At 35.2% G+C, this 24,907-nt stretch overlaps 1 protein-coding gene across 4 annotated transcripts in view; it reads left to right on the plus strand.

Annotated features, from left to right (window-relative positions):
• MSR1 (macrophage scavenger receptor 1) overlaps positions 1–24,907 on the plus strand; it is a 161,116-nt gene that overhangs the window by 98,814 nt on the left and 37,395 nt on the right. For all 4 annotated transcript variants that reach the window (XM_061177282.1, XM_061177285.1, XM_061177284.1 and 1 more), the window contains exons 2-5: positions 7,533–7,639; positions 9,128–9,241; positions 15,099–15,511; positions 19,688–19,874. In XM_061177282.1, the coding sequence (XP_061033265.1) occupies positions 7,533–7,639; positions 9,128–9,241; positions 15,099–15,511; positions 19,688–19,874 (821 nt within the window). The remainder of the gene's footprint in view (positions 1–7,532; positions 7,640–9,127; positions 9,242–15,098; positions 15,512–19,687; positions 19,875–24,907) is intronic.

Raw genomic sequence — 24,907 nt, forward strand, 5'->3', positions numbered from 1 at the left:
TGTCCTCCATGTACTACCTCAGTACTATCTTCAGCATCTCTTCTCAACAGAAAAGCATGAACATGACTAGATTTCCAGTATACACTCAAGGCATTTCATTTTTATACATTTACTGCTTCTTTTTTTTTTTTTTTTTTTAATTTTATTTATTTATTTATTTATTTATGGCTGTGTTGGGTCTTCGTTTCTGTGCGAGGGCTTTCTCTAGTTGCGGCAAATGGGGGCCACTCTTCATCGCGGTGCGCGGTCTTCTCATTATCGCGGCCTCTCTTGTTGTGGAGCACAGGCTCCAGACGCGCAGGCTCAGTAGTTGTGGCTCACGGGCCTAGTTGCTCCGCGGCATGTGGGATCTTCCCAGACCAGGGCTCGAACCCGTGTCCTCTGCATTAGCAGGCAGATTCTCAACCACTGCGCCACCAGGGAAGCCCCCATTTACTGCTTCTTGATCTCTCAGCATCTGCTTCTGCCTCTACCATACAAGTCATGCAGCTCAAATTCCGTGTGGCAGGTTATGGGTGACCTGCGTGTCTTGACATTCTTTTCTTTTTTCCCTGACCCTGACTTCCTGTTCTACCATACTGTCAAAGTCTCTTCCTTATTTTTAGTACTGCTATTCTTTCTTTACTAGCCTACTAAATATGTTTGTTTATATCTGCCATATTTTTTTCCTGAAAAATAATTTCTACTGTTTGATTTTTTTCTCCTAGCCTTTGTTAAAGTGCTACATTTTGATGCTTGTTCAATTCTTTTGAATTTCCTCCTCCTTTTTTTTTTTTTTTTTAATATTTATTTATTTATTTATGGCTGAGTTGGGTCTTCGTTTCTGTGCGAGGGCTTTCTCTAGTTGTGGCAAGCGGAGGCCACTCTTCATCGCAGTACGCGGGCCTCTCACTATCGCGGCCTCTCTTGTTGCGGAGCACGGGCTCCAGACGCGCAGGCTCAGTAATTGTGGCTCACGGGCCTAGTTGCTCCGCGGCATGTGGCATCTTCCCAGACCAGGGCTCGAACCCGTGTCCCCTGCATTGGCAGGCAGACTCTCAACCACTGCGCCATCAGGAAAGCCCTTCCTCCTCCTTCTTAATGCCTCTCGGATTCGCCCCTCAATTGCCTACCCCACTGCTACTATCTAAGATGCCTGGCTGGGTAGATAAAAATGAACTGAAATCTAAAAATTGGGATCGAGTGAAAGGAATGGCTTTGAGGAAGTCAGGAGTTGCTGTGCTACCAGATACGGGTCTTTGGGTGAGAGTGATCTAGTCCTGGCCTCTGGTTTGAATGACCATGCTTTTCTAGCACTGCCATATTAATTCTGTATTGCCATACACCTGATTATGTCATGTATGCCTTGCTACACAAAAAAATAGTAAAAAATTAGTAAAAAAAAGTGAATGATTATAACAATAAACAGATGATATAAATGGGTGGCATGCCAACATCAAAAATCCTGGAAAAAGAAAAGTTAGGTTGATGTGGAAAGTACACCATTGTAGCTAGCTGTATTATTAAAAAAAAAAAAAAATCTGATTCTGAGACATGAGATCTGAGCTGGATATATTGGCCTGGTCAGGATGCAGGTAGTGGTTCTGCAATGGAAATAGATGAGATTCTCAGCGAGTATGGAGACTAAGAACAAAAGAAAGAAATAACAAAAAATGCCAGCAATCTTATGACAACGTCATCTATGATTAACTTAATCTATTTTTTAATGGAAAAAAGTATACTTTTTCATATTTCATACAGATCATGATTAACTAACCCTTGTTATACACTGCTCCAGAAAACAAACAAAACTCATGGTGCACCCAGAGTAGCCAAAGGGAAATATTTTTCATTCATCATGCCACTCAACAGATTTTAGTGTTCATCTCCCTTTCAGCCCTCTATACCTCTATAGCTCAGATATTTATTTATTTATTTGTTGGCTGCACCACCCAGCATGTGGGATCTTAGTTCCCCGACCAGGGATCGAACCCATGGCCTCGGGAGTGGAAGTGCGGAGTCCTAACCACTGGACAGCCAGGGAATTCCCAGATATGGTCATTTAGTCTAATCCACTTGTAGACATTTATTAGAGGGTTTTCTTTTTCAGCTTTAATAAATCTACCCAAAGAAATCACAGTTTGAAATACAGTAATGTAAAAGATGTATATTATCATCTAAAGTCCATAAAAGATAGATCAAAGTGTAGAGGCCTAAAGAAAAACAAAATTGAGGACTTCCCTGGTGGTGCAGTGGTTAAGAATCTGCCTGCCAATGCAGGGGACACGGGTTCAATCCCTGGTCCAGGAAGATCCCACATGCCGTGGAGCAACTAAGCCCATGCGCCACAACTACTGAGCCTGTGCTCAAAAGCCCGCAAGCCACAACTACTGAGGCCCGCTCAAGCTAGAGCCCGCCTGCTGCAACTACTGAGCCCACGTGCTGCAACTACTGGAGCCTGCGCTCCACAACAAGAGAAGCCACTGCAATGAGAAGACTGCACACCACAACGAAGAGTAGCCCTTGCTCACCACAACTAGAGAAAGCTTGTACATAGCAACGAAGACCCAACGCAGCCAAAAAAGAAAAAAAAGAAAAAAAATTTGTAACTCACTTTATTAAAAAAAAAATTGAACTTAATCTCTATTTCAGGATGTAAGGGAAATCAGCAAAATATTTAATGGACAATATATTTTTTGTTACTAGTAATATAAACCAGATCCCTATTGCTAAAACAAAAGATAATTTTTTTGCTTACTTTGTATAGGTACCTCTTCAATATTATATTTGGGTAGGTTGTGAAAGCGAGGTCAATTTATGCTGTTAAAAAATGAAAGAAAAGATTGATGAGTAGGATGCCCTCAGCTACATGCCTCTCTGGCCTCTCTGCTGACCCTCTATCCAGGACTCCTGATTCCATGATTCTGATTCGCTCTAGTCCCCATGTTCTTCATGCCTTTATGCCCTTTAACATATTTGCCTCCCCTGGAATATTCTCACCCCAAATTCCTGCTCATTTTTCAAAACTCTGATAAAGTGTCATCTTTTCTATGTTCTCACCTTGACTACATACTTTCCCCAAAGAGTTAATCCCTCCTCTTTGGACTATGCCCGTGCTTTGTGTGTATAGATAACACATTGTGATTTTTTATAAAGATTTTAGTCTTTCATTTCAGTGCATAAATTCTTTGGTAGTCGAGAATATTCTATACATGTTGTCTTTGGCATCCTAGACACTTGCACGGCGCTTGGTATAATAACACATGACAGAAATTTGTTGGACTGGCCTACGTGAAGGGACAGGTATTTCCATCTGAAAGTCATTGTTTGAAAATATCTCAATACTTTCCATCTATTTTTTTCTTTTTATGATATAACGTCTAACACTCTAGAGCCAATTTTAAAAAATGAGATTCTTTCTTTCTCCCAAAAAAAGTTTTTTAAGCCAACGAGGCCCTGTACGTTCTAAATTGCAAATGTATTTGATAATATATGTGGAGCTTCTGAGCAAGTATATGGATAAAAGTAACATTCATCCTGCTTTATTTGAAACCAAGATTAGATCAGTGTATTCTCATTCTGGATTTGCTGCTTTCTTTTCTCTTTAAAATAATAAAATGTTTAAGTTTTCTGTAAAAAGCATTCATATAGGCTTTGACAAAGATATAATATATATTATATAATAATATATTATATAATATATATTTATATTATATAATTTAATATATAATATATTAAATATATATAATATATTAATATATAATATTTAAAGGGTAATATTTAAAGGGTAATATTAATACCCTTATAATACCCTTATATAATATTAATATTAATACCCTTATAGTACCCTTATATAATATTTAAAGGGTAATATTTAAAGGGTAATATTAATACCCTTTTAATACCCTTATATAATATTAATATTAATATTAATACCCTTATAGTACCCTTATATAATATTTAAAGGGTAATATTTAAAGGGTAATATTAATACCCTTATAAAGATTAATATTAATATTTAAAGGGTAATATATATATTTAAAGGGTTAAACACACAGAGAGTGTTTTGAAAGATATCCCCGTAATGATTTGAGGAATCTGTATTGTTTCTGACGCTCATGAAGATATGCATTTTTTTCATTAAAACAAATCTTTATTAAAGACATGTTAACTGTCAGATTGCTCAAGGCAAATATTGGAGAGAGAGAGAAAGTTCCTTACTTTTCATCCACATTGGATATACATGCTGAAGAGTGATTCTCAAAGAGGGTTGGATGTTTGGAAATGTGTGGAGATGAAGTTTCTGGATTTTTTGGAGGGAGAAGCAGTGACATAATGATTAGGAGACATTGTTGATATTTGACGGGTGGCAGCCAGGGGTGATAAACATCCTACACAACTGAGACAGTCCTTCACAAAACAGAATTGTCCCAACCAAAATGCTAGTAGTGTTTCCTTGAGGATGCAGTGGGATGTGGTCATAGATATTTGCCAGTTGGAACTGACAAAACAAAAAGGAATGCTGAGTAGGAATAGGCTAGAGACAGTGGCAGTGTCCCAATAATATAACATGGTCACCCAGCTCTAAGACTGGTTCCTGTTCAAGGAAACTATCAAAAGAGTAAGAATGTAGAATAGAAAAAGAAAAAAAAATCTGAATTATGGGCAAAACCTATTTACCAGTAAGTTCTCTATCAGAAGAAACAAACCTTTTTGGTCCCCCTACCTCTAAACGTCCATCTTTTTTAAAAAAAACAAAACTATATGAGACTAGTATCTTACACAGAACAAATCAGATCATTCATTCAACAAATATTTATTAAGTATATTCTATATTCCAGGTTGCTTTAGGTTCTGGTAATATAATGTTGAACAAAACCAGACATGGTCCCCTGCCTCTTATGTAGCTCACAATCTAGACAGATTTATCAGATTTAAAGTTTTCACCTCTTTTACAGAAATATTCCCATCTAGAAGACTGAGTAATATAAGGATGTTTCCTTTTTGTTTGTTTGTTTTGTTTTTCTTGTTTTTGTTTTTTGTTTTGTTTTTTGCTGCGTTGGCTCTTTGTTGCAGTGCGCGGGCTTCTCTAGTTGTGGCGTGTGGGCTCTCTAGTTGTGGCATGCGTGCTCAATAGTTGCAGCGCGCAGGCTTCTCTCTAGTTGCGGCACGTGAGCTTAGTTGCCCTGCGGCATGTGGGATCTTAGTTCCCCGACCAGGGATCGAACCCACGTCCCCTGCATTGGAAGGCAGATTCTTAACTACTGGACCACCAGGGAAGTCCCAAGGATGTTTCCTTTGTATATAGGTGAAAATGGAGTCATAATATCTCAACTATTAGAGCCAAAGCCATAGTCAAACACGTGGAGAAGGGGCTGGTAGACAGACTGACAGGAAAAGATTTCTAGGTACGTAGCAGGGGTGTCTAAATGTATATACTTTGTGAGCCCATGCTTTATAAACTGAGTTCAAAGTTTAAAAGCTTTGCCACAGTCCTAATTGCTTTTTTTTTTTTTTTTGGCTGCGTTGGGTCTTCATTGCTGCTCTCGGGCTTTCTCTAGTTGCCGCGAGCGGGGGCTACTCTTCGTTGCCGCACACGGGCTTCTCATTGCAGTGGCTTCTCTTGTTGCGGAGCACGGGCTGTAGGCGCCCAGGCTTCAGTAGTTATGGCACGTGGGCTCAGTAGTTGTGGCTCCCGGGCTCTAGAGCACAGGCTCAGTAGTTGTGGCACACGGGCTTAGCCGCTCCACGACATGTGGGATCTTCCTGGACCAGGGCTCGAACCCGTACCTCTGCACTGGCAGGCGGATTCTTAACCACTGCACCACCAGGGAGGTCCCCCAATTGCTTTGAACTGTAGTTTTAAAATGCATTTAGCTAAGTTTTATTGTCGTCTCATTTTTAAAAATTGTTTGTTCATTTGTTTTCCATGGCAAGTAAAAAACTGTCATCCAAATCAAATAGTAGAGTGAATTAAAAAGGGGGAAATGGCAGGAGAGTCTGGACCTGAATTAATCAATTTGGTTTCCTATAATAGTGAATGTTCCCAAATAATCATTTATTTAGCTTCACCTCTGCCTAAGAAAAGAGAATGTAGGTTCTATAAATTCCCCCTCTGCCTGCTTCCTCCAGAGTGGCTGAAGCATTTAAAGAACACACTCCTTGGTCAGATCAATAGGATTTACAAAAAACTAAGACCAGGTTATGGAATGATACAGGTACGAACTGCAAAATAAAGAATCTCCTTGGTAATATTTTAAAAAATATATTGACAGGAGTTGAGTCACATCCTTACTTGTCAATACCTCTTCCTAAAGTAGGATGAACGTTTGCATATAAATGATTGTCCTTCAGTTTCCGGAGGAGACATGAGTTTGGTGTCCTGGAGCTGCCAGTACACTCAGTTACAACTTCAGCTGTGCTAAATCCATAACTCAGCATTAGAGAAAATAAATAATGATCAGAAGATGTTGGCTTTAGGCTAAATTTATCAATCAAATGAACTGAACTGTTTCCAAGAAAAAGTCATACAATTTCTTTTCACGGCAAATGTTCTTAAAATGCAGTCCTCAGATGGGCAGCAACAGCATCACTAGAAAACTTGTTGGGATTGCAGATTCTTTACCCCTACCCTAAATATCAGAAACTCTGGGGATGGGGCCCCTCAATGTGTTTTAAAGGAAGCCCTTCAAATGATTCTGATGCACCTTAAAGAGACATAGACATAGACTGGGTCATAAAATATAATAGATTGTGCTTAAAAAGATACAAGCACATATTTGAGTTGCAGCCAACGTATATAGTCAAGGAAGCCCTGAAAGAAAAATATGTGAGAAAGAAAAGAAAAAAAAAAAAAAAAGAGGAAAAGAAAGGAAGGGAAGGGAAGAGAAAGGAAAGGGAAGGGAAGGGAAGCGAAGGGAAGGAAAGGAGGACAAAGGAAAAGAAAAACTAAGTTTTTCCTGGCTCCTAATCTTGTGACTAGACTTTGTTAAATCTTTCTAAAGGAATAAAGCTGATGCCTTGGCAAAAGAAAACTTGGCTTATGAAGCTCTGATAAAAGATCACAGGAAACATTTGTTCCAAATTTTGCATAACTGTTTGCTCTATCTGGAACCTCTGATAAAAGATCACAGGAAATATTTCCTTCAACTTTTCAGCTACTGTTTGTTCTAAGGGAAATTATTTTTTCTTTTCAGCTAAATGGTTGTTTTCTGCCAGTTGGGTTTTTTTTTTTTTTTTTTTTTTTTTTAGCAAAGAGAGCAAAGTTACCTCTCACTCTTAAAAAACACACACCTACAATCAGAGGTACACACTTGTACATAGAAAGATACATGAGTGGGTTCATGTAAATCTGTCTTTTAATGTTAAAATTAAAACTTATGGGTAAGTATAATATGTTGCTATATATGGCAGATATGTAAATTTAACTAACTAATTATACTTGTTCCCTTGCTAAAATTGGATTTTAATTATAAATTTCAATTTGAAACTTTTTGCCAAAGGGCCCTAGCAATTCCATGTGTAATTATCATATTTTTCCACGTGTTTGATAGAAGTATGGAACCGTGGGAGAGCTTTCCCAATCAACAGGAGGACACTGATAGCTGTACAGAATCTGTGAAGTTTGATGCTCGCTCAATGACCACTTTGCTTCCTCCGAGTAAGTAGAATAAGAGTGGGGTGCTCGTGGAGATTGTCCTTAGAGTTAGTGACACTATGTAAAATATGGTCTTGAGACTTACCCTAAATGTGTATATTCCATCTGCCAGGTTGGATTTCAGATTTAGTCACCTGACAGATGGCATATCCCATCTTGCTTATAGTGTGGTTGCTCCTTCTCTTTTTTTAAAAATTATTTATTTATTTATATATTTATTTATTCATCCATTTTTGGCTGCGTTGGGTCTTCCTTGCTGCGCGCGGGCTTTCTCTAGTTGCGGCAAGCAGGGGCTACTCTTCGTTGTGGTGCGCAGGCTTCTCATTGCGGTGGCTTCTCTTGTTGTGGAGCACAGGCTCTAGGCATGCAGGCTTTAGTAGTTGTGGCTCGCGGTCTCTAGAGCGCAGGCTCAGTAGTTGTGGCCCACAGGCTTAGTTGCTTCGCGGCATGTGGGATCCTCCTGGACCAGGGCTTGAACCCGTGTCCCCTGCATTGGCAGGCAGACTGTCAACCACTGCGCCACCAGGGAAGTCCCGCTCCTTCTCTTTTTTCCTTCAATTTTCCCCCTTTTCTTTATTGTTTTCTTCTCTTTACTTAATTTTTTTCTCCTTTTTTGTTCAATCCCTCATAGAACATTATTGAACAATGTCTAAACTTTTAATTTAGGAGTTTACAACCTGAAAACAAAATTTCCTTCTTTTTTATTAAACAATAAAAACAATGGCCATAGGAAAGACATTTGTATTCACTTAATCAGAGAAATGTCTTCCTTTTTGCTAGTAAGATTCCCCTCTACATTGAGTTATCTTTTCTACAATTAGCATCCCATTATGTGAATTGGTGTTCCATATAAACAAATAATACTAAAATATTACTATGTTCTGAAATATCCAGAGAACGGGCTTCATTGATCCATTCCAAAGTTTAATCAAAATGTGAGTCATTTTATTTCATTTTTTTCACATTATATTCAAATCATAAGGAGCATCCAAATACAAAACTATTGAGATGGAATTAGGAGAGACAATTTGCATAATTATCATTGACAGTAATGTTTCTCTTATCTCACTTAAAATCTGAAAAAAAGGTATAATTATATAGTTGCATGAGGAATTTTATTTTCACCCAGAATATATTCCCATGTGAAACAGAAGAATGAAATTTAGGTTTGCATGTATGTTGGTATGGTATCAATACTAAAATTTTCCAGCTAGTGCCCCCAAATGAGACAAGTACAACTTGCAGAGAATAGTAACTTTGTCCTGGATGTTTAGTTAATGGATAAGAAAATCAAATGTCCATACTGATGCCTGTATTGGCTTCTTCTGTGACTGTCCCTTTTGCTTTCTACTGAATAAATGAGAACCTATTTTTTTGTTCCCTTTTTATTCCAATAGGTTTGATACTAACAATATAATTGGAGATTTCAAAAATTTTAATTAAGTAAGAAGAGTAAGTTTTCTAACAGTAGGTTGGGCTTTTGCTTTTCAGATCCTAAAAATGGCCCAAGTCTTCAAGAGAAAATGAAGTCTTTCAAAGCTGCACTGATTGCCCTTTATCTCCTTGTGTTTGTAGTTCTTGTACCTATCATCGGAATAGTGGCAGGTACAGTATTCTAGAGTTCTGAAACTCAGCAACTCATCTTGTGAATTAATTATTGCAGGAGCAAAAAGAAGCATTCAGTCTTTTGTATATGGGAGATTCATAAGGGTGACTTCACATCACAAAGTGTTCCTCAAAGTTATTTCATGAAAATATAGATTCTGCAAAGTTATTAAGTAAAAAAAAATGTTTTTAAATAGCATAGAAAATGGAAGTTTGAGATAAAAATATAGATATGTAAAGGTAAGATGGAAAGAATTAGACCATTTCAAAAATGTTATCCTCTGAAGTCCTATATATTTCTAATGGTGCATCATAAATTTCATGGTAAGTATTCTAGTTGCCAGTGTGAGGATATAAACATGATCATTTACATTAATGATGCCTAAAATATAAAAATAAGACAGTTGTTCAAGAAATACACTTCTACTCCTAGTATTGAGAGCAGAAAGAAGTATTCCTGTGAGTCTTCAAACAGAGGAAACCTCGTAAAATAATGGCCTATCCCTCAGTAATATTCGTACAGTTTATATGGCCACATATTTCATAAGGGTATTATTTAAAACATCTCTAAAAATAACCTGCTAGCATCCTTTCAAAGAAAAAGAAAAATAGAACACTTTGCTTGGGTTCTACATGATGTTTTTCAGGTACAATTTTTTTTTTTTTTTTTTTGGAGAGTTTGGCTTGAATTGGGGATAAATTTGAGGATTTCTACAGAGGTGGATGGCTTGCATATAACTCAAGCAAATCTGTAAATATTATTTTCCTCAGGAGCATTTTTGAGGGATTTGATTGGCATTTGAATTTATATACCTTGTAGCTCTCCTCTTTGTGAGTGGCAAAATGGACATATGCTCGAACAAGAGATAGGCTGGGAGGAAGATATATTTTTATGTGCATACTAATCAGATTAATAAGAAAATGCTCCTAATAAAGGCCAAACCTCCTCCGCCAAGAGACAACCTAAAGAATATTCCAAGACAAAGCCAAAATTCTACTAAGAAAGAAATGATAATGAAAACAACAATAACTGTAACATTTTTGTAATGTTTCTGAGCATGTACTATGTTCAGGCACTAGGCTATACATTTTCCAGATTATCTTAATACACCTTACAGTTACCCTTGAGCAGATGTATGCTTACCCTCATCATCCACAAAAAGAAACTGTTCAGCAATGGAGTTGGAGTTCCCACCCATGGCTCCTGACTCCTAACTTCTGTGGTCTATTATCTCCCAGTGCAACTGGGTTTTTAGAACAAAATATGGTTGGCCAATAAAAAAACAAAACAAAACAGAGTTGTCATAATTTTAGCCAGGAAAATATTTTCCATATGTAAAAATCAACTCCTACTTTGAAACAAAAACAAAACAAAAACAGTAGCCAACCACAACAAACGGAACCAATCAACCTGTCAAACCAACCACAGCCATCTAAGTAAAAGAACCTGACATGTTTGTCATTAAACAACTAACTTCCTGATGAACTGAGATTATCTATGTGCTGTTTATGTATATGCTTATCTGTAGTTTGAAATGCATAACTGAAAGATGTGTCATTGTTAGGGATCATTAGCTATCAGCCAGTTAGAATTTGGTACATTTCATCACTTTTATACAAGCTGTGGCCTACAGAGCCAACCTGAGGGAGTGCAACTTCTTTCTACTAGGCCCAGGCAGAATACGAACTGAAGTCTGGAAAGACTTCAGGGTTCTAACCAAGTTCAAAAATCTCTGGGCTATTAGAAAATACTACCAAGTCAACACGTTTTTTCTAGGGTTGACAATGATTGATCTGAAGTAGCTTTGTTTCCTAAAACTATAGCATGTACCTGTTAACACTGACAAAAAGCTAAAAATGTTCAAATCTTATAAGTTCACATTAGCACCCAAATTCACCAGAATTTGAAACAGATCTCCCTGTGTCTATCATACTTGAATAATAAACACTGACAATCCATTTACAGCTGTAAGTTGTAGGTCCGAATATTTTCCAAAAGAAAACTAAAATGCAATACATATCTCTACTTGATATCCAGAAGTTTCAAATATAGACAAAATGTATCCCTGAAATGATAGAAATTATTCTGTTTTGGCAAATATAAATCAGTAGATAAAGTGTTATACATGAAAACTCTATTTAAAGTGTCTTATACATTGAAAGATATTTCTTAATGATAAAATCTTCTCCACATGCTACCTTTTCTTCAAGAAGATACTAGATCATTATCACAGTACAGCGACATAGAATAATGTCTCTGAAGAATAAGATATAATCTAAGATTAATGTATATAAATTGTTACTGATACACTGAAGATCCTTTAGCTCAAAATAATATAAATTTTTGGTAGAAGAAGGTTTTGCCAACATGAAAGAGTAAATGTGATCTGTAAAATCAAATATAACTCTCTCCCTAGGTCTTTGCACAAGCCATAAAATTTGTCTCCTTTCAAATGTAAAATAGAAAAGTCACAAAATGGCATCTCTCTGATGATAATGAAAGAAATGAACATTTGAAAATATGAACTCTGACATTCTTTACCTAGATTTCTGATACAGTATTAAATTTTTTAAAGAAAGTAAGGATTAAATTAGTTTTCATTCAAGATTTGGGAAAATAAGCAATATTGTGTTTTTAAATCTATAAGCAAAAAATAGCCTTTATTGTCAGTTCATGTTGAACTTGGTATTAAAGAAAAATCCTTGGTCACATGACATTTTGTTAAATCAAGTCTTCCCTTTCCATACTGTGAAGAAGTTTTGCTTTACCCATATGAAATAAAAAGTATTTCCAGTGAAAGTAAAAATTATATGGTTGAGTAATTAGATCAATATGTCTGTTAAAGCATATATGTGCTTTAATATATGATATTTGTTTTTCTTTTTTGGGACTGACATATATATACTACTATGTATAAAATAGATAACTAATGAGAACCTACTCTATAGCATAGGGAACTCTACTCGGTGCTCTATGGTGACCTAAATGGGAAGGAAATCCAAAAAAGAGGGGATATATGTATACGTATGGCTGATTCACTTTGCTGTACAGCAGAAACTGACACAGCAGTGTAAAGCAACTCTACTCCAATAAAAAAATCAATCAATAAATAAAGCACAGATACTACCTTTCTCATGGAACATCCAACCTCCTCCCAATTTTTTTATATTACACAACATTAATTCCCCTTGTTATCAGTATTGGGCATACAGATATTGAATCTGAAATATTAATAATAATTAAAATATTGAAAAGTATCAAATGAGTATTATGTGCCAGGAAAAGATCTAAGCACTTTGCATATATCAGCTCATTTAATTATTTAAACACTGACTAGTAGTATCCCATTTATACGGATAGTGAAATGGAAGCATGGACCAATTAATTTGCTCAAAGGCACAGCTTATAAAGGAAAAGGCAAGAATCGCTAATCCAGGCAGTTCTCCTCCAGAACTTGGATTATTAACTGCTGCCTAAAAAAGCAGTAATTATCATAAAAGAAAAATTTTTAAGGGACAAGTTTGAGATAATTTTGCAAATATTGTTAATTTAGATTTCTGATTGTTAAAGTCAAAATCCATTCCCAGTCATTTTCTATTCCCAGAGTCACTCAAGCAGTGCTTTATATATAGTAGGTGCTTAATAAATAAACCATAGAATTGATGAATCCATGAGTGAGGCTGTCAATCCAAAACTTGCTCCCTACACTTAATTTAATAAATGTGATGAGATCCAAGTAAGAAGTATACTATTTTGTATAATTTATTGATAAATTTAGAAATGTAAAATAATGCACATGCAATATGGTCTCAGTTGTGGATTATATCAAAATGTAGTTACATATTTTATTAATTCAAATAAGCTAATTTTAAAGAGAATGTAACTAGGAAAATATGATATAATGTGTTTTTTTTTTAAATTGGGATTTAATTGCATATGTAGTTTAATACTTAATATAATCATAGCTACAATGACAACCATCATCAAACAGCTTCTTTAAGTAAACGTGGTGAAGACTCTGTAACTAAGATAATATCTTTCAAGGATAAGGCACTTTAATTTGAGTAGAGTTTTCACACGTGCCATCTGTGTGCTACTTGATTTACATGCCCTATCGCATTCATCCTCAGCACCACTGTAAGATAGTTATTACTTTTAGATCACTGGGGAAACCTAATCAAGGAAAAGATAAATAATTTTCTCGGCGTAATCCAGCTAGTAATGGAGGAATGGAACTAGATTCCAGAACCAGGCAACTTGTTCCTGTGCAAATATCAAGCTCTCATTTGTGTAACAGGTACCCTGAGCTCAGGGTGGAATATAATGTTTTTCATGTGTAATCTTATTTAAGTCTCAAAAACCTATAAAGCTGATACTATTGCCATATCATTTTATTAAGAAAACTGACAGATCAGATATCACTGTTTATGTAGATATACTTTTAAACAATATTAAGTTACTCTTTATTGCTCAGTAATGGTCAAATATGGAAAATCTTATGCACCCAAATTAACATGGATGAGACTGATATATACATAGCTAAAAGGTATAAACAATATAGATATATAAAGAGAGATTTAAAAAACAATAAAATCTTAACCGCCACTGATTATATAAACTGGTGTTTAACATTTTCTTCATTGTGTATAATTATATATTATTTTTATCTGCAAAAGTAATGTTTATGCTTTTCATTTTTTGAAACTATAAACATATTTCTCTAGATCCTTTCAGAAGGATAATTAGCTTGTTTAGAGAACATATGCCCATTTGGAAATATATATCGGCACTTCCGTATGCCCCCAAATAGCATTTAGTAGAATTTTTTTATTCAGGAAATAATTACTTATAAGATTGTTCAACAAAGTGTTCAATATATTAGTAGAAACAGAGGCAAACTAAATGTAGGAGTTTTGTTAAATAAATTTGGTAGAATCACACATAGAATACAATGTAGTTATTCTAATTATTTTTGTAAAACAATATTAAATAATATGCAAAAGTCTATGATAGAGTACTAATTAAAAGCTAGTTTCCAGATTGTATATAAAATCTTGCTTTTATGATGATAATATGATAGTGGGAACAGAAATTTGATAGGCATATACCAAAATGTTAGCACTTAATTCAGGACGGTGAGATTAATGGTAAATTATTTTTCCTTATTACTTGTCTTTTCTAAATTTTCTGCTATAAATATATGTTTTATAATAAGTAAAGAGGAGTCTTATAAAAACAATATTTTTTAAAGTTAAAAAAACTTCTTTTATCCAGTTTCCTGCTCTACCAACAGTAAATTAGTTCTGTGGAAACTGAAAATGATAACACTCTGCTAGCTTAGCGATAGGATAAGGTAGATGAGCCAACACTTTATTCGTACAGTGGATAACACTAATATTTCTACCTTTATTGATACTACGTATTGTTTCTGTCACATTATCATTTGTCTTCATAATAACTAACCTACACAACATGTTTACTGCAGACACTGTGTTAAGCGTTATCTTGTTTTACTCTAACAGCACACCTGAGGACCAGCATACAGTGTACTTCATGATCTCTAGAATTTACTCTTACTCTCAGAGCCATGTGCCACGACCCAGAAGATTCATCTAAGCAGCAGTTCAGAAAGAGTGACTTAACTGTGGGATAAACTCTAATGTAAAGTGGGAAAAGGAGACAGTTTCCCTCTCAGCAGTATGCCTACCTTGGTTCATACTTTGTATATTTAAAATACATACCTGATTTAGGATAGCGTTCAGAATGTTAGAATGGGATGAAGTGATGTGGAATGGAATGGTGGATGCATTTAAGGTTACAGGGCATGACTCTGTTTATTTTTACTCAAATACACAGCTCAGCTCCTGAAATGGGAAATGAAGAATTGCACAGTTGGTTCAGTTAATGCAAATGATATATCTCCAAGTCTCGCAGGAAAAGGAAATGACAGTGAAGATGCAATGAGATTTCGAGAAGTCGTTACGGAACACATGAGCAACGTGGAGAAGAGAATCCAATATCTTTCAGATAATGAGGCCAATCTCATAGATGCCAAGAATTTCCAAAATTTCAGTGTAACAACCGATCAAAGGTTTAATGACGTTCTTCTCCAGCTAAGTTCCTTACTTTCCTTCATCCAGGGACATGGAAATGTAATAGGTGAAGTCTCCAAGTCATTAATAAGTCTGAACACCACACTGCTTGATTTGCAGCTCAGTATCGCAACACTGAATGCCAAAGTCCAAGAGAATGCATTTAAACAACAAGAGGTAAGAGGTTTGTATTGGAAGGTCATACCTGGGATTGAATCCAGACTCTCTTAGGGTATTTTAATTTTATAAATACTGTTAGAATGCCTCTTGAGACTCTTGAAACCAATTATAGTTGTTAGATTATCTTAGCAGATTTGAACAGATAGATACTCTGCATTTGCAAATTTTATACGAAACCCAAACTTTCTTCATCATCAAAGGAATGAAAACCTTATTTACATGGGCGAAGTACAAAATCTAAATTTTAAAATAGTTTGTCACTCCCAAGAAGCATCCATAAGTTTTTATGTGTAAAGATAACTATAATTAAAGAATTAAAGTTTGAATAATGTATGCAACATCTTATTGCCGTCACAGGATCAAATACACAAGACAAGAGAGCAAGACATATTCCAGACCACTTGCTAGCAAAAGTTTCTTTGCAAAGGCCCAGATACAACCCTTAGGCTTTGGGGACCACATGGTCTCTTTTGCAACTTCTTAACTCTGCCACTGTAGCACAAAAGCAGTCGTAGACAACACATGGACAAATGAGTGAAAATGTGATCCAATAAATCTTTCTTTTCAGAAAAAGACTTTGACCCATGAATCATAATTTTCTCACCTTTGCTCTAAACTATTCTGTGGCCAACCCTCTGGGTTACTTTGTTTTGATGAGAAAGAAATTAAGAAGCAAGTTGTTTAGTTCAATATTGAATTATTTTTTGTTGTTGGGTAATTATAATTGTTCCATTCCATGAAAATATAAGCATATGGATAAAACTTCATTACTCATGTGAAAAAATAATCTTCGTACTACAAGGTATCTAAGCCCTAAGATCATAATTAATGTGAAATCTATAAATTTTCCACCATTAGCTCAGCAAGGCTGGCATCTTTGAAGTAGATTTTACTTGAATAGACCATTTCTTAATTAACGAGGTTGTTTTCTGTATAGATACAGTGTTACGCAGTAGTGATTGTTAAAAATGGATGTCCCTTATAGAGAGCAAAAAGAAGCCTCTGAAGTTGTAACATCAGGTGGCAACCAACTAAATTATTGACTAGAGAATAGACTAAACAGGTTAAGAAAGAACACCCTACATGTTTATTTTTTGTAAGATGCAATCACTGAGAAGACAGTGACATTGCTATTTAAATATGGAGACTGTTGGTGAACCTCTTCCTAACACCAACCTTGATATTCTGTCTCTGATCCTTGTCACATCTTCCAAAATCTGACTGTTAGTGTTTCCCACACGGTTAATAAGTACCCAAGCATATCAAATGCTATTGGAATATCAAGGACTCAAGCTATGGAGGAGTTAGAGAAAATTCTCAAAGAAGCAACTGTCCTCAGGGCTGAGGAACAGAGGAAAGTAAAATGTCAGCTATGGGAGTAGAAACTGATTAAATTGGAGGGAAAGAGGAAGGGAGAAGAAATATTACTTTGTGTGGAAACAGGATCAGAGGAGCAGTGAGACAGGGTGTGGAGAAAACAAAGATGGACACGATGAAAAAATAATATGTTTGATATTAGTAATGTCCCCAACTCATTAGAGATTATAGAATATCTGTGAACCCATGTAAATGAGGAATTGAAACCAAATTGGAAACCATTTGGAAGGCAGTAGAAGTCCTGAAACTGTTTGAAGTGATACTTAATAGAAATAACCAAAATCTGGTGATCAGTGAGCTATTCGGACAGATTGCACTTACATTTTGGAAGAGGTCCCAGTATTAGATGTGGAGGTACAAGGGAACTTCCAAAGTTAATTTTTTTTTCAAAGCTTTTTTTTTTTAAGACAGTAGTCATCTGTGGAGATTTGGAATCTAGGTCAGTGCTAGTGTGTGTGTGTGTGTGTGTGTGTGTGTGTGTGTGTGTGTGCACGTGTGCTTGCTCACTGAAAACAATATTTGGAATCTCATTCTCATCGCTTAAAACAATTGTATTCATCTTTGAATCTTTAGCCCAATGCAGGAATAAATAAATTAAATGACTGCCTCAATCAGTAAATGCTGTTTGAGGAAAAGGCTTATAAGTAATAGCAGCGTAATGTTTAGCAAGGACAGAGCAAGCATTAATTTGAAAGAAAAAAGAACACTGACACAAAATAAAAGAGAGACGTGGGATTCCTCTCCATTGTATGTACAAAGGACTGTAAGAATGCAGAAATAAATGCCTGTTTCTAGCAGTGCCACTGGTGATAGACTGTGGACGGTGTGTGTGGGTGCTGTATAGCACTTTAAAAAATATATCAAATACATTTTCTCTCTTCCTAATAAAACTTACTTCAAGTGAAATATGGTTAATGTGAGCACCACATGCAGTTTTCAAAGAAGGAAAAAAAAAGCAGCCGCAGCTTTAGGTATGAAAACATCGGCGGCTCCCAGGGTTTAGGTCGCAAGATCACCAGCTAGTCCCCTGACTTTTGCTCTGTGGATATCAGGAACTACCTGACAGCTGGAGCAATTTGCAGCCACCTAAATGACATCGAGCATATTTACCACGTTGCTGCACTCTGCAAACATCCATGATCACTATCCCACCTTTATACCATAGTGTACACGGAAGATGCCAAATAGGGAGGGAGGCGGTAGAGGGTAGAGAAATTCTAATCTAGAACGAGGTTTTGGATGGGGGAAGGCCATTTGGAGCAGTAAAAACGGATGTCTCTCTGCTTGAGTACACTGCTATTGTAGAGGCAGATCTGGTACATGTTCATTTCTTTCCAAAGGTTTTACTTGACTCTCTTGATCCTCTCCCTTCAACTTGTCCGGTCCAGTGAAGGGAGGTGAAATTTTCTCTTCATACCTGGATTAATTAACAATAAACCACTGGTTTATTTCTTTGTGCAAATGGGAAATGAGAATCTATCAACAGTTAAACCTAGAAGTCCTTAGGAAAGTCTAGAGCATACCATGGAAACAGAGGACGCAATAAAAGAACAGAGAGACAGAAAACATTACCAGGATAGATGAGAAGGTTAGGTACACTGGAAAGAGAAAGCCTAGCGCCCAAAGGAAAACCAAGCAAAAGACTTGAAAGGAAAAGCAATAAAGAAAAACATTGTCAAAAACTTTATGACTAGATACTTAATTTGAAAAGCAAATTAAACAAGGTTTTATTATGTTTACTCTTACTCTACAAAGTTAAATATATTGATGATACCTAGGATTTGAGTGCAAAAGTAAGCATTCATGTACACTGAGAAAGATTTAAAATATGGTCCCATATGTTTGGAGGGTGGTGTGGCAGTAGTGAACAAAAATTTTAATATTTAGTCCCTTTGATCAGATCCACTTCCAGGAAGCTGTCCTATAGAAGTGCTTGTATAAATATGTAGATATATATAAAGTGGTGTTCATTTCAGCATTATTTATGTGCAGCTCAAAACTCTATCAATAGGTATCAAATAAATTATGAAAAATACATACAATACAATTCCACTAAATTACAGAAAATAAAGCAGTCTCTATGTATTTTAATAGGTAAATATTCTTATATTATTGAGTGAAAAATAAAAGCATAATCCAGAATGTAGTACAATCTGTCTTGCTCACAGTCTCCAGATATGCACGCATGTATGTAAATACGCACAAAATATATATGCATTTGAAAACGTAAAATAATAATGAAATCTCAAATGCAGAGGCAATAAAAAAACTGAACATAAGGTATTGTTAATATGCTAGTTGAGATTTTATTGAATCTGAAAAGCTATCCTTAATGTTCATTACCACTGAGAATTATGACATTAAACTTTGTTATTGCTATAAAACAATTTAATATACAAATCTATTGAATTTAAGGAACTGTAATTACTCTAAGTACAGTGTAAAGAATTTCGCTTTGGATAAATTAAAAACCATATGACAAGTTTTTTATTTCATTTTATTTTTAGCATTTTGACATGTATATATTTGGGAATAGAAGCATACCTTAGATATATATTTAACCAATTTTTTTCTGGCAGAGGGTGTGAAAATTCAGCCATTCAGTTAAAAGAGGAATGCTTCAAAACCAAAGAATTACTGTTTTAAAATTGTTCTCTAATTTCTATATTCTTATTCCATAATATTACTGTAATATTATACATTTTTTAAAAACCTGACTTGTAGGGCTTCTTAAACTTATATATTTGATAATTATGTGTGTAACAAAAATTGCGGATGTTTGCTTATGTTTCACAGGAGATGAGTAAATTAGAGGAGCGTGTGTACAATACATCAGCAAAAATTAAGTCTCTGGAAGAAAAACAAGTGCATTTGGAACAGGAAATAAAAGGAGAAGTGAAACTGTTGAATAACATCACTAATGATCTCAGGCTGAAGGATTGGGAACATTCTCAGACACTGAAAAATATCACTTTAATTCAAGGTAAAATATCCTCTCATTCTCCAGAAAATGATATACTAAAATGCACTGATATATGTAGAAATTTGATATTGGAAATTCTCTGGTTTTAAAATAGTTTACTACAAATATCCAGAGGAAGGAGCCTTGAGATCATATCAAGACATGTTAAGATGACAGTATCTTGGTATCCTCTAAATGGTGATTTTAAAAAAAGCAAAAAACAAATGAAATTGCTCTTATGGTTTAATGAATTATTGTTCAGAATTTCTCATATGTACAAATACAAGTTTTCTGTGAGGCACAAAGTTCTCTACCTGTCTGTAAATCAAGCTTGTTAATTCTATTTTTCTAAACTTACAGATTTTTTCTTCTTACCTGATCAATTGTATTATTAATTAGAAAGGTCTTTTGAATTCTCCAAAAAAACAATGAGTTTGTCAATTTCTTCTTTAGCTCCTATGAGTAAAACAAGGTGAATTGAATCTTACTGACTTCTAAATTAGTATATATATCATATATATTTCTATACTAGGTTTTAGTCATTATTTACATTTTAACTTTTTTTTTTTTCATATTTTACTTTCAAACTTTGTTATCCTTTGTATTAGGCTTGTCTCTTGTAAAGAACAGTTCTTAAAATTTACTATGCAATCTGGCCATCTCTTTCCACCATATTTATCTCTACTGTCATTTTGTGCTCTGTTTCTGTCCAGTCCCATGTTCCTTTTGCTTTCCTTCCATGTCAACTTTAGGATTATTTGAAATTTTTCTCATTAAACTTTTCTCTCTATCAAAGGCACCAAAAAGATTTTGGAAACCTTATATTTTTTTTTATTTTGCTGATAGTCATCCTTAAAATTTATCTTAAAGTCACAAGTTGATCAGTATCTTCACCTTCATCCTCAAATATACAAGGAACTTAAAACGCTCTGATGACCCTCTTCCCTGGTTTCCTGCTGTCTTTGAGTATAACTCATTTCTATTTTATGTATTTTTTAAACCAAGAATTTAGTCAAGATTGTTTTTCTTACATGATACAGACAATATTTATATAGATTAGCCCATGAGTTTGCCAATTTTTCCTCCTCCTAAATGTATCTGTGACATCTCTTCTGGGATCATTTTTTTCTTCCTGAAGTATTTTTTGGAGATTTGTTTAGTGAAAGTCCATTGGTGGTGAGATGTTTTGATTTCTTTTTTCTATTTTGTCCTTGATCTTTAAAATTGTTTTACCACATACATATTTCTTAGGGTAACAGTTATTATTTTTATTCGTATTTTCTTCTGGTTTATGGCCTTTCTTATTGCTTTTAAAATGATTATGACCACATTGCTTGCCATTATCTTTGTCTTTAATACCTACAATTTCACTAGTCTGTGTTTTTTATATTGACAGTTTTTCCATGTGGCATTTGTTTTACTTCATTTTCTTCCTAAATCCACTTATATTTGTGGATTAAGTCTATCATAAATTTGGGAACATTATCAGCTTCAGTCTCTTTGAATATGGCCTCTTCACAATTCTCTCTATCCTTTCCTCTGTAACACTAGTTAAATTCATGTTGGATCTTCTTATTCTAGCTACCATGTCTGTTAAGCTCTACTTTACACTTTCAATTGTTAATTCTTATTAGAACAAGAGAAACAGAAATCCATGTGATTTCATCTTACATAACACTAGTTTAGGATAATTAAGAAGTCTTAATATCCAAATTTTTACAAGAAAAGAAAAATTTAAAAAATAAGTCCCAGAGACTATTTACAGTACGATTTTTGTTTCTAATGCTCATGATTTAGAAAAAGTAAATAATGTATATTTACAGACACATACACATTTAATGAGAATGGTTGTTTTTAAAATGCAAGAAAATGAGAAACAAAATTCAGGTTAATGATTGTTTTTGAAAAGGAAGAAGATGAATGAGATGGGAAAGTGGCTAAATAGATAGCTGTTTGTTGGGTTGTAAGGTTGCAGGTATATTTATTATTGTGTTTATAGCTAACTTGTATAGAATATATTGCATATTCTTTTTTTTTTTATAAATTTTTTTTTTTTATAAATTTCTTTCTTTCTCTCTTTCTTTCTTTCTTTCAGCTGGGTCTTTGTTGCTGCGCACGGGCTTTCTCTAGTTTCAGCGAGCGGGGCTACTCTTCTTTAAGGTGCATGGGCTTCTCATTGCAGTGGCTTCTCTTGTTATGGAGCACGGGCTCTAGGCATGTGGGCTTCAGTAGTTGTGGCACACGGGCTCAGTAGTTGTGGCTCGCAGGCTCTAGAGCGCAGGCTCAGTAGTTGTGGTGCATGGGCTTAGTTGCTCTGCGGCATGTGGGATCTTCCCGGACCAGGGCTTGACCCCGTGTCCCCTGCATTGGCAGTCGGATTCTTAACCACTGCACCGCCAGGGAAGCCCCTATTGCATGTTTTCTTTAAGTATTACATTGAAACCAATGATAAAGAAAAATTGAATTAATCAGCTTTCACTCTAACAATTAGACATTCCACTTGGGATTTCGAATTCCACTTGGGATTTCAATTAAATATCCCCAACTTTACAAATCCACACCCAAACCCTTAGTTCTTTTTCTCTCTCTCTCTTTTTTTTTTTTTTTCCGCCATGCCACACGGCATGTGGGATCTTAGTTCCCTGACCAGGGATCGAACCTGCCCCAAACCCTTAGTTCTTGAGAGCACCTACCCTCATCCACCCCTCAAATCTGTTGCTTACCTAGTCTTGTTTGTCAATTGAGTCATTGTCCAACTAGTAACTCACTCCAAGATCTTGGAAGCAAGCTTTGATTTCTCTCTTTCTCTCACTCCCTGTATCCAATCCATATATGAGTCCTGTTAACTCTTCTTCCATACGATAAAACTCCTTCTCACTGTCTCCTCTGCTACGACGCTAATTCAAGCAACAGTATTACAGCCTGGTATACTACATCAGCTTCCCAATTGTTCTCCCTGATTCTACTCTTAATCCATTCTACAGAGAGCAAAAGAGTATTATTGAAATAATAATAACATATGATTAGATCTTTTATCTCTTAAGACCCTCCAATATCTTCCCATTGGACTTGGAATAAAATGCGAACTCCTACTTGATCTGGCACCCATCTACTTATCTGCCCTCTTTTCTAATTTTCCCTCTGTCTAGCTTGGAGAGCTGGAAGAATGAAAGTGCCATTGAACAGTATAAGTTAACAAGGAGGAAGTGCTGGTTTCACTTCTTGCTGTCATAATGTGCACTAGACAGCTCTCTCTCCCTTTAAATGTTCTCTTAGCTTTCCATTCTCCTTAGATCCACTCAAAATTACCTTTTTAGTGATAATTTCTCCCTCCCCATTCTTATTATCTCTCTATATCATGGTGTGCTTTAACTTCCTCATAGTATTTAAAACTACATGATACTGTTTCATATATACATTTGCTTATTTGTTTATCACAGATCTTCTCGAATAAAATGTGAGTTCCATGAGGTTCGGTCTTGTCTCTCTTGTCTGTCTCTCTTTTCTATCTCTCCATACACAGCACCTGTTAGAGTGCCTGGTATATAGTGGGTGAGCAAATGTATATGCCTTAAAGGAATAAGTGAAAGTAACACTTCCTTTTTATGAAGTTACACTTTGTAATGGCAATGTCATTCTTCCAGATTTCCAAGGTAGAAATTTTAATTGTTGTTGTTATTTTCTCCCAAGAATACCATTAGTTCTTATGTTCCACATTCTCTAACCCCTTGTCACTCCTTTATATTCCGTGTAAACTATTCTTATCACTGCTCTGCCAAACTATTGAAATAGTCTCGCAATCATTTCCTGCCTCAGTCGTTCAGACTACAGTCCTTTCTACACTCTTGTTAGAATGCAGCCTTCCTAGAGGGACACCCTAGATTGCAAAGAGACTCTCCATCACCTCCTTATTACACATACACTTTTCTCTGCATGGCTCAAGTTCTTCTATAGTGCTTCTCTTAACTACTTTTGAATGCCTCATTCCCTGTCTTTTCCCTTTTTGACACCAAATATTTCAATTGATTTTACTGTGATTCTGACATGCCCAATACTTTTTACATCCTGCCTCATGGCTTTTCCTTCACTTGAAAGAATATCTTTCCTCTTCTATTTGTATCTGAAAATATCTTATCTATCATTAATGTCCATAGATGACATACATGCAACCTCTTCCATGAAGCTTTCTCTGGTCCCACCGTAGTAATACTCTTGCTGACATTTATATCTTGCTTACTTTTGAACATTAAGTATTCTTTCACAAGATAATTCCTAATATGATTGTCATATCTAAAAATATCTCATACTGTCTTCTATCGAAATGTTGTCTCTTACTGGAAACAGTAAGTTCATTAAAATTACGGGCTATTTTTTATATTCTCTACAGCATCTAGTCATAATTTTTAATAAATATTTATTAAACTATAACCCAAGAGAGACATTGTATTAATTAATGAGTGCTTTATCTAATGTCAGTTGTAGGATCAGTGTCATTGCTTTGTGTCCCTCCTCTTTTATGTTAGCAGTTACTAAATATTTATGAAGATTAAAAAGGTAAAGATATTTTAATATATTTCTCAAGTAATTATAGCAATTAAAGTCTAAAGGACTAAATGAAATTTCATTGTTGAAATGGTGAAGCAGAATTTGGTGGGGAGCGGGGGATAGCATGATTTAAAAAGACAAAGTTGTTAAACATTTGAGGAAGGAAGTTAAGAGAAGTTAAGAGAAATAAAATATGACTCATTGCTGAAAACAGTGTTTATTTGGAAAAATTTTAAGCATATTTTTTTCCAGAAACTAAAAGCACCAAAAAAAGGAAAAAAATGTATCAATTGATCAATTGTCATGATAAAGAAGAAGAAGTGATTGATATAATTTGAATTTGGAGATTTGTGCAATGAATTATTGGGATTTAAGAAATGAACTGTGTCTTTAACCACTATGTAAAAGAAAAATTTATCTCAGGAATAATGAAAGAACAGATGCCAAAAATGAAATCAATTAATTTTGGAAAAGTATAGCCTGGAACATCAGGAAAGAAGTATTCTAGT

Source organism: Eubalaena glacialis, chromosome 20, assembly GCF_028564815.1.
Source record: "Eubalaena glacialis isolate mEubGla1 chromosome 20, mEubGla1.1.hap2.+ XY, whole genome shotgun sequence".
In the NCBI taxonomy this organism is placed as follows: Eukaryota; Metazoa; Chordata; class Mammalia; order Artiodactyla; family Balaenidae; genus Eubalaena; species Eubalaena glacialis.